At 39.7% G+C, this 12,600-nt stretch overlaps 1 protein-coding gene across 1 annotated transcript in view; it reads left to right on the top strand.

Moving 5' to 3' along the window:
- The first annotated feature begins 5,688 nt into the window (after window positions 1-5,688).
- LOC120529938 (dynein heavy chain 5, axonemal-like) overlaps window positions 5,689-12,600 on the top strand; it is a 331,615-nt gene continuing 324,703 nt past the window's right edge. Inside the window, exons 1-2 of the mRNA XM_039754147.1 lie at window positions 5,689-5,853; window positions 11,966-12,040. Of these exons, the coding sequence (XP_039610081.1) occupies window positions 5,689-5,853; window positions 11,966-12,040 (240 nt within the window). The remainder of the gene's footprint in view (window positions 5,854-11,965; window positions 12,041-12,600) is intronic.

The raw sequence follows: 12,600 nt of genomic DNA, 5'->3' as shown, positions 1-12,600 counted from the left end.
CCGGGGCTTAGTTCACAATGTATTATTTTTACTTTTACTTTAAAAACTTTTGTAAAAACAATACTTGTCCTTTATTTCCAGCCCCGGGCGTGGTTACACCTCTTTCTCGCAGGACGTATAACGCTGTTTGTATTCTTAACACACGTTAAGGAGATGCCGTCGGATCAGCTGCTGTCTTTCTGCTGCTGGCGAGCTGCCTGTTCTGCTTGTCGCATGTCGTTTTAAGAGCTGGGAGCAAAAACAACAACATTTATTTCTATAGCACATTTTCATACAAACAGTAGCTCAAAGTGCTTTACATAATAAAGAATAGAAAAAAAAGGCACAATAAGAAAACAAAATAAGTCAACATTAATTAACATAGAATAAGTAAGGTCCAATGGCCAGGGGGGACAGAAAAAAAAAAAAAAACTCCAGACGGCTGGAGAAAAAATTAAATCTGTAGGGATTCCAGAAGCTTTGAGTAGGTGGAGGTGGTGCAGGCCACCACCACAAAGAAACCGGGAAAAGAAACAGAAGAGAGTAGGGGTCAGTACAGATTTTAGAGCCACCATGAGTAGTTATTATGAAGAACTAAACATACAGAGTATCAGGATTAAATTAAAGTGAAGTTAGGAGAAGGCCATGTTAAAGTAATGTGTTTTCAGCAGTGTTTTAAAGTGCTCTACTGTATTAGCCTGGCGAATTCCTATTGGCAGGCTATTCCAGATTTTAGGTGCATAACAGCAGTAGGCCGCCTGCCCGCCTCACCACTTCTTTTAAGTTTTGTTCTTGGAATTCTAAGCAGACACTCATTTGAGGATCTGAGGTTACGATTTGGAATATAAGGTGTCAGACATTCCGATATATAAGATGGGGCGAGATTATTTAAGGCTTTATAAACCATAATCAGAATTTTAAAGTCAATTCTGAATGACACAGGTAACCAGTGTAGTGACATCAAAACTGGAGAAATGTGTTTGGATTTTCTTTTCCTAGTTAGGATTCTAGCAGCTCCATTCTGCACCAGTTGCAAACGATTTATGTCTTTACACATGATGCGTGTCTTCCAAAAGCAATCCAACAACTGCTAGGTTAGATGTTAGTGGACTTGTTTTAAATGATGGCTCACTGCCTTGTCTCGCGTAACATAAAAACAATACTTGTCCTTTATTTCCGGCCCTGGGCGTGGTTACACCTCTTTCTCGCAGGACGTATAACGCTGTTTGTATTCTTAACGCACGCTAAGGAGATGCCGTCGGATCAGCTGCTGTCTTTCTGCTGCTGGCGAGCTGCCTGTTCTGCTTGTCGCATGTCGTTTTAAGAGCTGGGAGCAAAAACAACAACAACAACATTTATTTCTATAGCACATTTTCATACAAACAGTAGCTCAAAGTGCTTTACATAATAAAGAATAGAAAAAAAGACACAATAAGAAAACAATAAGTCAACATTAATTAACATAGAATAAGAGTAAGGTCCAATGGCCAGGGGGTACAGAAAAAACAAAAAAAAACTCCAGACGGCTGGAGAAAAAATAAAATCTGTAGGGATTCCAGACCATGAGACCACCCAGTCCCCTCTGGGCATTCTATCTAACATAAATGAAACAGTCCTCTTTGGATTTAGGGTTCTCACGGAAGGACTTGATGATGATGATGGTCACGTAGACTTCTGCCTTTTAATCCATCCATCATTGTTGGAGCATCATGAAGCTTTGAGTAGGTGGAGGTGGTGCAGGCCACCACCACAAAGAAACCGGGAAAAGAAACAGAAGAGAGAGCAGGGGTCAGTACAGATTTTAGAGCCACCATGAATAGTTATTATGATGAATTGAACATACAGAGTATCAGGATTAAGTTAAATTAAGTTAAATTGAAGTTATAAAAAGGCCATGTTACAGTAATGTGTTTTCAGCAGTGTTTTAAACTGCTCTACTGTATCAGCCTGGCGAATTCCTATTGGCAGGCTATTCCAGATTTTAGGTGCATAACAGCAGAAGGCCGCCTGCCCGCCTCACCACTTCTTTTAAGTTTTGTTATTGGAATTCTAAGGAGACACTCATTTGAGGATCTGAGGTTACGATTTGGAATATAAGGTGTCAGACATTCCGATATATAAGATGGGGCGAGATTATTTAAGGCTTTATAAACCATAAGCAGAATTTTAAAGTCAATCCTGAATGACACAGGTAACCAGTGTAGTGACATTAAAACTGGAGAAATGTGTTCGGATTTTCTTTTCCTAGTTAGGATTCTAGCAGCTGCATTCTGCACCAGTTGCAAACGATTTATGTCTTTACACATGATGCGTGTCTTCCAAAAGCAATCCAACAACTGCTAGGTTAGATGTTAGTGGACTTGTTTTAAATGATGGCTCACTGCCTTGTCTCGCGTAACATAAAAACAATACTTGTCCTTTATTTCCAGCCCCGGGCGTGGTTACACCTCTTTCTCGCAGGACGTATAACGCTGTTTGTATTCTTAACACACGTTAAGGAGATGCCGTCGGATCAGCTGCTGGCGAGCTGCCTGTTCTGCTTGTCGCATGTCGTTTTAAGAGCTGGGAGCAACAACAACAACAACATTTATTTCTATAGCACATTTTCATACAAACAGTAGCTCAAAGTGCTTTACATAATAAAGAATAGAAAAAAAGGCACAATAAGAAAACAAAATAAGTCAACATTCATTAACATTGAATAAGTAAGGTCCAATGGCCAGGGGGGACAGAAAAAACAAAAAAACTCCAGACGGCTGGAGAAAAAATAAAATCTGTAGGGATTCCAGACCATGAGACCACCCAGTCCCCTCTGGGCATTCTACCTAACATAAATGAAACAGTCCTCTTTGGATTTAGGGTTCTCACGGAAGGACTTGATGATGATGATGGTCACGTAGACTTCTGCCTTTTAATCCATCCATCATTGTTGGAGCATCATGAAGCTTTGAGTAGGTGGTGGTGGCCACCACCACCACAAAGAAACCGGAAAAAGAAACAGAAGAGAGAGCAGGGGTCAGTACAGATTTTAGAGCCACCATGAATAGTTATTATGATGAATTGAACATACAGAGTATCAGGATTAAGTTAAATTAAGTTAAAGTGAAGTTATAAAAAGGCCATGTTAAAGTAATGTGTTTTCAGCAGTGTTTTTTAAGTGCTCTACTATACTAGCCTGGCGAATTCCTGTTGGCAGGCTATTCCAGATTTTAGGTGCATAACAGCAGAAGGCCGCCTGCCCGCCTCACCACTTCTTTTAAGTTTTGTTCTTGGAATTCTAAGCAGACACTCATTTAAGGATCTGAGGTTACGATTTGGGATATAAGGTGTCAGACATTCCGATATATAAGATGGAGCAGATTATTTAAGGCTTTATAAACCATAAGCAGAATTTTAAAGTCAATCCTGAATGACACAGGTAACCAGTGTAGTGACATCAAAACTGGAGAAATGTGTTCGGATTTTCTTTTCCTAGTTAGGATTCTAGCAGCTGCATTCTGCACCAGTTGCAAACGATTTATGTCTTTACACATGATGCGTGTCTTCCAAAAGCAATCCAACAACTGCTAGGTTAGATGTTAGTGGACTTGTTTTAAATGATGGCTCACTGCCTTGTCTCGCGTAACATAAAAACAATACTTGTCCTTTATTTCCAGCCCTGGGCGTGGTTACATCTCTTTCTCGCGGGACGTATAATGCTGCTCGCGTTGTGAAGCGAGATCGATCATTTTAAAGCCTGTACAGCCACTGTCCTTTTTGCCACTTCGTGTCTCTGCTGCTCGCGTTGTGAAGAGGGGGCCGTTAGGGTGGCTGAATGCATGCAAGGAGAAGTGGTCAGATCATCTGCTGCGAGCTGTGTGTTTTGCTTGTCGATTGTCATTGTTTTAAGAGCTGGGAGCAAGTTAAAGGGATTTCAAACCGTCTTCTGAGAAGATCACGTCTCGTTTCCCTAGTCTGCCTCCCCAAGATTTTTTTTTTATAATAGAGAGATATGTATGTTATTTAGGAACCCGTTTTTGTGAAACCTGGTTCAGCTGCACCATATAGTCCGTGGTAAATCTGGCAGTAAAACATTTCTGTGGTGCCCTCCTTCCCTTGATGCCCTAAGCATGTGCTTATTTTGCTTAATGGTTAATCCAGCCCTGGCGAGCATGCTTGGCTGAACAAGATGGGCTGGAATTCCTCGGTAGCCATGACCTGCTACCATTCATAGACTTCAATTCACATCAAAAGAGTCCGGCTGCATGCATGACAGTCTGAAGCATCAGACGTATTCAGCGACCTTAGAAATGCTGAGGCCCATAAAATGACACCCCTATCAGTGGCATCTATTTGACTCCGCCCACTTTCCAAGAGCCACTCCCTATGTTTTGCTGCTGTACTGACGCCTATATTGAATGCCCATTTTATCGATTTGAGTTCCTTTTAGTTCCTGCTACATTTATGTTTTTCATACGTCAATGTAGCTTTTTTGTGTGAAAAACGTAAATTAATCAATTTTAAAGGTAAAGCAACACATCGCTTTAAAAATGTCTACTGAATCCAGCTAGTAAGTTATTTAATTGTGCAGTTATAGAAGAGGTAAAAATAGACGTCATTGTGTTGCACATGAATACAAAGAGGTATTTGGGCCTCATAGTGTCTGAAGTGCTCGGTTCTGTCGGAGCCATAAAACTGCCTGACTGCAGCTGGATACTTCTTTTTTTTCAATATGTGTAGTGCGGTCAAATTACCCAGATTAAATGAACGCATTTAGGGCTGCGTTAAAAAATGTAACTGCAGAAATTTTTAACACATTAATCACGTGTGTTAAATGCCATTAACAGCCTTAGCTGAAATCCAGTTAATCACCGTAGACCTCAGTGTTAATGTTTGCAGTGCATCATCTGTTTTAATGTATTTTACAATGCATCATCAAAAAAATATATAGTAATAAAATGCATAAAATGTTTGTGATGCACCATCTGTTGGAATGAAAAATGCAATGAATCTCGTTACTACAAATGTTTGTGATGTGCCATCTGTTGCAATAACAAAGGCAGTGCATTTTATTAGTACAACTGTTTGTGATGTGCCATTGTCCTTTTATTAAGGTGGACAATGCATCAAGCTAACCAGTTGTCTGAGGTTTTCCTATTTTTGCTTTGATTTCCTACAAATTTTTACAGTAAACATGAAAAAAATGAATTAGCACATCATTTGGTCTTGTCCCAAAACCGGCTGCCAAAGACTTAGATAGATAGATAGATAGATATGAAAGGCACTATATGATAGATAGATAGATAGATAGATAGATATGAAAGGCACTATATGATAGATAGATAGATATGAAAGGCACTATATGATAGATAGATAGATTGAAAAGTACTATATAATAGATAGATAGATATATATGAAAGGCACTATATGATAGATAGATAGATAGATTGAAAAGTACTATATAATAGATAGATAGATAGATAGATACTTTGTTAATCCCAAGGGGAAATTCACAATTAAAATTAAATGCAATGAGACAAACACCTCTTAACGAATTCTCTAAAATATCGTAATGTCCCCTGTCCCGGCTGCATTCAGTATCAACACTTGGCCTTCCACCTGTCCTCGGTCAAGAGAATGACTTTCTATGTAATATAGAGAAAAAAAAAGAAACGGAGATTCATGACAACTAAAAATGTACTTTTGTTTCAGACCCCGGGTAAAAAGGAAATGACACTTGAAACCAGGAAAGAGATGGAGAAGCATGCCAAAGCCAAAAAGGATGAACGTAAAGCTCAGCTCGACCCACGCCACAAGTATATCATATCGTTAATTGCATTTGGACTTAACCTGAGCGAACTGGAAGTGGAAGATTTTATTATTTCTGATGATAAGGTGAGATTTACTGAAGATACAAGTAAAGAAAGAGCCAAGTTGAGATGAGGAATCTAGAAAATGTGTGTAATGTGAATCATTACAGGGACCATCCAATCACAGTGAGATCCTGAGCTTCCTTTGTATAAATTGTAAAAACTGGATGTGAAGATGTACAAGATTGACTAAGGCACATTAGATAAAAGGATCTGCCAAAAATGCATTGAACTTCTTCTTCTTCCTCTTCAATTTTTCCCAATTTTATGTGGGGTCGATATACTTGATCAACCTTTTCCAAACAGCTTGGTCCTGCACCTTCTGGCCAGTCAGACCCTTTTCCTTCAGATCTCTTTTCACTTTATCTGACCTCCTCCTCCGCTTTGGCAACCCTCGCTTTCTCTTCCCTTGGATTTCTATCCCCATCACTCTTTTGCCCACTAATTCATTGTCTCTCCTCATCACATGCCCACACCTCTTCAACCTACTTTCTTGTACTTACTTAGATTTCTCTCTCACTTTTGTTGTACTTTGTCTCATTTCTTGTTCTATCCTTTACTTGTAACTCCACACATCCATTTCAACATTCTCATTTCTACCACATCCAATGTCTCCTGCAGTCCCTTTATTGCCCATGTCTCAGCTCCTCCCACAGTCCAAAGACATGCAGGTTAGGTGCATTGGCGATTCTAAATTGTCGTTGGTGTGTATGTGTGTGTGTGTGTGTGTGTGTGTCCTGCGGTAGGCTGGCACCCTGCCCCGGGGTTTGTTTCCTGCCTTGTGCCCTGTGTTGGCTGGGATTGGCTCCAGCAGACTCCCGTGACCCTGTAGTTGGGATGTAGCGGGTTGGATAATGGATGGATGGATAATATAATATAATATATTATAATGTAATGTAATATGGGCAGCACGGTAGCCCAGTAGGTAGCGCTGCTGCCTCGCAGTTACGAGACCCAGATTTGCTTCCTGGGTCCTTCCTGCGTAGAGTTTGCATGTTCTCCCTGTGTCTGCCTGGGTTTTCTCCCACAGTCCAAAGACATACGGGTTAGGTGCATTGGCAATCCTAAATTGTCCCTAGTGTGTGCTTTGTATGTGGGTGTGTGTGTGCCCTGTGATGGGCTGGCACGCTGCCTGGGGTTTGTTCCTGCCTTGTGCTCTGTGTTGGCTGGGATTGGCTCCAGTAGACCCCGTGACCCTGTAGTTTGGATATAGTGGGTTGGACAATGACTGACTGAGTGTTCAACATAAAGAATAAGAAGAAAACCAAACGAATATTTTATTTAAGGTCAAAATTTAGTCTTTAAATATTTTTTCTTAGTCTGATCCCATTTTTTTTTAAATTGAAAACCGTTTATGGTCTTACCTTTTTTTGTAAATGAAGTCCATGCACCTATCCTTAATAAAAGTGTATAATAAACGTGTCTGCAAACCTTATATTGGCGACACACAGAGAGGCAGCAACAGGCACGTGCCAATTGCCGGCATCAACCCAGTGTGTGAGGAAGAGCGCAGTCCAAGGTGAGGTAAGACTCGTCACTACCGCACCTCGCATTTCTCTCTTCTATTTGATCAGGAAATTCACAAATTCAGAAATTTTGACGGTAAAAATACAGAAAACAAATCTATAGCACAGACCAGTGGACAAATTTATTTAATGTTATCGTTATTAGTTGTTTTTTTTTTACTTTTCATGCCTCCCCCGTTTGCACGTTCCCTGTACTGAAGTGCAGTCCTTGTGGCCTCATGTATAAACGGTGCGTACGCACAGAAATGTTGCGTAAGGACTTGTCCACGTTCAAATCGCGATGTATAAAACCTACACTTGGCGTAAATCCACGCACTTTTCCACGGTACCTCATGCCTTGTCGTACGCAAGTTCTCCGCTCGGTTTTGCAAACTGGCGGCACCCAGAGTCAAAGCAGTGCTACTGTTCTGACTCTGTTCTGTTCTGACTCTGTGATTACTCATTATTTTCATGAAGCGGCTTTATAAATACACAGAAACTAACCGCATATTGTTTATTAGTGTAATGCATCTGATTGTAATTAACTCGTAACAATATAATGGTAGAGGGAACAGCCATAGTATTCCAAATACCATAACTGCTTTAGCGTTGTTACTCTCACTTCTTCTTCTTCTTCTTCTTCTTCTTCTTCTTTCAGCTCCTCCCGTTAGGAGTTGCCACAGCAGATCATCTTTTTCCATATTTCTCTCACTGCACGACTTGGAGTATTTATATCACTGTATCTGAGTGTGAATCACAGCAGCAGCTGATCGGAAAGAGAATTATCGGTATACAGCTTTAAGGACACGCTGTCTCTGCCACTGCAAAACGTTTTAAAGCCTTTCCTGTACGGACCTCGCGGTTCAGAAACAGTTTCATCCCAAGAACTTTAAATGCACTCATCAAGTGCTCCTTGTAGAACTGTTAGGACTTATAAGTACAATCACCCCACTGTAAACTTACACTACAGTTATAATATCTCACAACCTGGGCCACTTTATAAAGCGCGTATTTACATATGATGACGATATCATTTTTAAGGTGAAATGCAGCAAAATATGTTTGTTAAATTATACAGATAAAACTTTAACTTCATTTAAATAATCTATATTCTTCACTGGGAGTGTCATTAAGGATAGAATAATTAAACATGTACTACGAAGATATTTCAATGTTCTTTAAACGTTTTGAAGAATCGGTAGCTAAGCTTACAGATGGCTTAACGTCTATTACAGAGCTGATTGTATGGCGATCGGTTACTTGGGGAAAGAAAAGCACTGACTGCAGTGACGGCTACGCCAATATATATTGAATATAAAACAGAAAGATAAAATAACAACACAGCTAAAAGCATGGCGACAAATTTCGGCAAAAGTTAAATGCTTGTGTCATGAGCACAAATGTTCTTTAACTCCTATCATCATGAAAATGACATCACGTATACATCTCAGTATTTTAGTTATTCAGAGAGCTGTAATATCACGAATGTCATGGACTCTGTGTCCAGTTGGAGGAAGAGAGCCGGTTTAAGAAGCAAGTAGTGATTCACACACACAGAGCACATAGAAAATCAAATACAAAACAAAGCATTTAACGTCCTACTTTAATTATGATGTGATTTTAGAAACTGGTTAATTAAACGATTTTAAGATGAAGTTTATGATGTTCTACTTTAATGACAAAATAAACTACATGATTAAAGTGGAAATGTCGAGATTGAAGTTGACATTTCGTGCTTTTTCCACACTGTGTGCTTTTTTTTTCTCTGTACCCTAATAAGCTTTCATATGACACTCAGACAGTGGGCTTACAACTCGGCTTTTCACGGCGACTTTGATATGTGACTTCTTTTTTATTTCTGGCACTGTGCGATTTTGTGGATGTGAGCTTTCATGTGTCTCCAACACGCTATGTCACTCGATCAACTTCCTTGTGTTGATTATCCCACGGTTTATTTGAACAAATAGTATGTTTTTCGTTTGCCTCCACTTGGTATTCTCTGAAATTCTTATATTTTCCCCGTGCTTTTCCCATTATCTTTTCACAGAAGGCTGCGCTTAAGGGCGATTTATATTGATTTGCATATTCAAATAGGCGTAATTCTGGGAGGATTTGGGGCGTTACATAATGCGCGTGCACGAGCGTTAGTTTTCACGCTGATCGGGATTTATGTAGCAGAAGAACGTGGAAGTTGGAGTACGCACAGATTCCTGCATCTGGATTTTTCTGTGCGTAAGCACATTTCGGCTTTTGTGCTTACGTCATGTTATAGTGCGAGTTCTACGCACGGCGATATACATGAGGCCCCTGGTGGCAGAGAGGTGCTGGACTTCCACTAAGTACTGATCCAGTTGGTCCTGCACTGAAACTCCAAGAATCTTTTCTGCTTTTCGCACGCTACATTTGCTTTTATTATCATCCGCGCTGTAATTAAAGTATTTCCACACGTTACTTTCTTGCTTTCCACCCGCAAACATCTGTGCAAAACTCGCCATCGGCAGCCACATGTGCTTACTGCTTTAAACCGACGAACCAAATGTGCGCAACAAACAAACAACGGTCCTTTACGCCACGTGACTACAGTATAGTAAGCCTAAGGTACAAGACCACCGCGTAGTGAGCAGCGCAACGTAACTGAATGCTCAGGGCGACCGACAAACAACACCTCTGAACGGCTGAACCAGATTGGATGAAAATGCTATTGCTGTTTTTTTTTTTGTTTGTTTTTACTGCCTATTGTGTGAGAAGGTTTTATTTTTTTAATTATAATATTAATGATATAGTACAGAGCAATACAGCCATTTTATTCAAAATCTGAGATGTAGTAGTTAAACTTTTAAATAATGTGTGGTGATCTGTCGTGGAAGAGCCCCATTGAAAAACATGACAGTGGTTTCCCAGATCTTGTTGCTGGTTGCAAAGAGACCCTTATAATAGTTCAATTGTCAGAGCCCCAATAATTCGGTCTCCTACTTGAAATGGTTTGACCCCCTTGTCCTGATCTCTGCGCTACCACAATTTGATCTCAGAGGCCTACAGAATGTTCCTTAAACTCTATGGCTTGGTTTTTATCCTAACACGCAGTGTGAATTGTGGAACCTTCTATACAAAGGTCCACACGTATGCCTTTTTAAACAATATCTAACAAGTTAGGTTGGACATAGGTGACTCCTGTCAGGTTCTAGAAACATCTTATGGAGAATTAAAGCAAACAGCAGGCCCCTGGATGCAATGTGGAGTGTCATAGAGTCTGAATACTTCTAGGAATGAAAGATTTCAGTTTTTGATGTTTGTAAGGATCTGCCCAAACTGCCCAAATTCAGGTGTGTCAGGCTTGTGGAAACTTACCAAGAAGACACGATGCTTCTACAAAGACTTCTATGAATGAGAGATTTCATTTTTTAATAAATTTGCAAACAAATCTGCAAACATTTTTTTCACTTTGTCATTATGGGTTATTGGGAGGAGATTGATGGATGTGATAATAATGCGACACAGACATCATAAAGATTTGGGGCAGCTATCCGTATATTGCTTTCCTGGCTACAAAAGTTGAATTTTAGTTGTACAATGTGCATAGAACTAAGTCCAAAACAGAACTGATTATCAGAGGCAAAGATGGAGGCTTTAAAGGCCCGTTTTTGTCTTGGTGGAGTAATATATTACTCTGCTTTCCCCTTTTGTATTATTAATGTGTAGCCTTTGTCTGAATGCCTCAAATCTCACAGACTTATCAATATTTACAAGGTATTGTACTCTATAACTTCTCCCCACCTTCCCTTTTACATTTATAACCGCAGGCAATTAGATGTAGTAAAAGACAAGCAGGAGTTAAGTTACACTTTAAATAATGTATTATTGATAATATTCATAAATAATAACAATATGCAAAGTACACTTGGATATTGGCAACCATATAGCCTGATAAATGGTAATGTGTAGTTTCAGGCGGCACACAGACTTGTTAGTTACTTTAAATGTCTCTAGTTAAGTCCTCAATATGGCTGCCAAGCTGTGCTCTTCATTATGTTGTTCTTTTCAGTTCATGGTGTGTGATTGTCTTTCATCAGTTTGGTAAAAGAGAGAGAGAAAGTGAGGTAAAGGAAGCAAATTTATAGGTTTTCTGTCCAACCCCTACAGCCAATAGTGCATCACGGTTCTTAAAGGCTTCTTATACAATCCAGTTCCAAACAGACCAATGGGAGCACAGAATACCCTCACATCTACCCTCCAAACCAGGTGTTAAGGTGAAGCTTGGCAGTTAGGCAGCCTGGCTTTCCTGTAGGGGTTGACTGAGAGACTTTAGCAGAGAAATATTAGCCAAACTTGTTTAAGGCACTGCACCCCAACCCTGTCGTAAAATTACAGTCCTAAAAGGGGGGGAAAGGGGTCCTGAAACCATCAAACCAATACTGATATTATCAATAATGTAACACTAATATTACATTTGCTTTGTCTAAGTTACAAATAAAGACGTACAAAATATTGATCAACTTGTATGTAAAATTTCACATCACAACACAACACACTGAAACTACAACAGCAACAACAACATTTATTTGTATAGCACATTTTCATAAAAATAATGTAGCTCAAACTGTGATTTTTGTTTTTATTCTTTATTTTCATCAGTTTGGTATGATTGAAGAATTCTTTGCTCCAAATGGGCCAAAAAAGTTAACATTCTTCTATCAAGAAATCACCCAGGTATGTTTCGTTTAATTTCCTTTTAAATGTTGGAGGTGAGGAGGTATGTTTTTTGTTTAATTGCCTTTTTTGGAGCTGAGGCTTATCAACACGCCAGGTTAATCTGTGTATGGATGATGCAGCCAAATGAGAGGAAGGAGTTAGGGATCCGTTTTTGGCAGATCCCCTCATGAAAAGGCAGCAAGGATAAGAGATACTGTACATTAGGGGCTCCCAAACAGGGGGTACATTTTACCCTGTCAGTTGTCTCTGAAATCACTTGACACTTTCAAAAGTCATTGGCCCCATCATTGTGTGTTTCGGATTTAACAAAATTCAGACTTTGCTTTAGAGTTTCGATTCAAAAGAACATTTCAAAGAATGACACCAATGAAAATGGCATGAATAAAAATGATGGAATCCTTCGCATAATATTTGGTTGCACAAGCTTTAGAGTTTGCAATCACTGCACACAAGAGATTCCTGGAGCTCTACATGAGACTTCTGCAGCTTTCCACAAGTCATCTGGTCTACTCGTTCTGAGCAAACTGCTCCAGCTGGGTCAGGCTTGAAGGTGGTCT

Source organism: Polypterus senegalus, chromosome 5, assembly GCF_016835505.1.
Source record: "Polypterus senegalus isolate Bchr_013 chromosome 5, ASM1683550v1, whole genome shotgun sequence".
NCBI classification, from domain to species: domain Eukaryota; kingdom Metazoa; phylum Chordata; class Cladistia; order Polypteriformes; family Polypteridae; genus Polypterus; species Polypterus senegalus.
The sequence above is the reverse complement of the archived record's forward strand: the minus strand, read 5'-3'. Positions and strand labels throughout refer to the sequence as shown.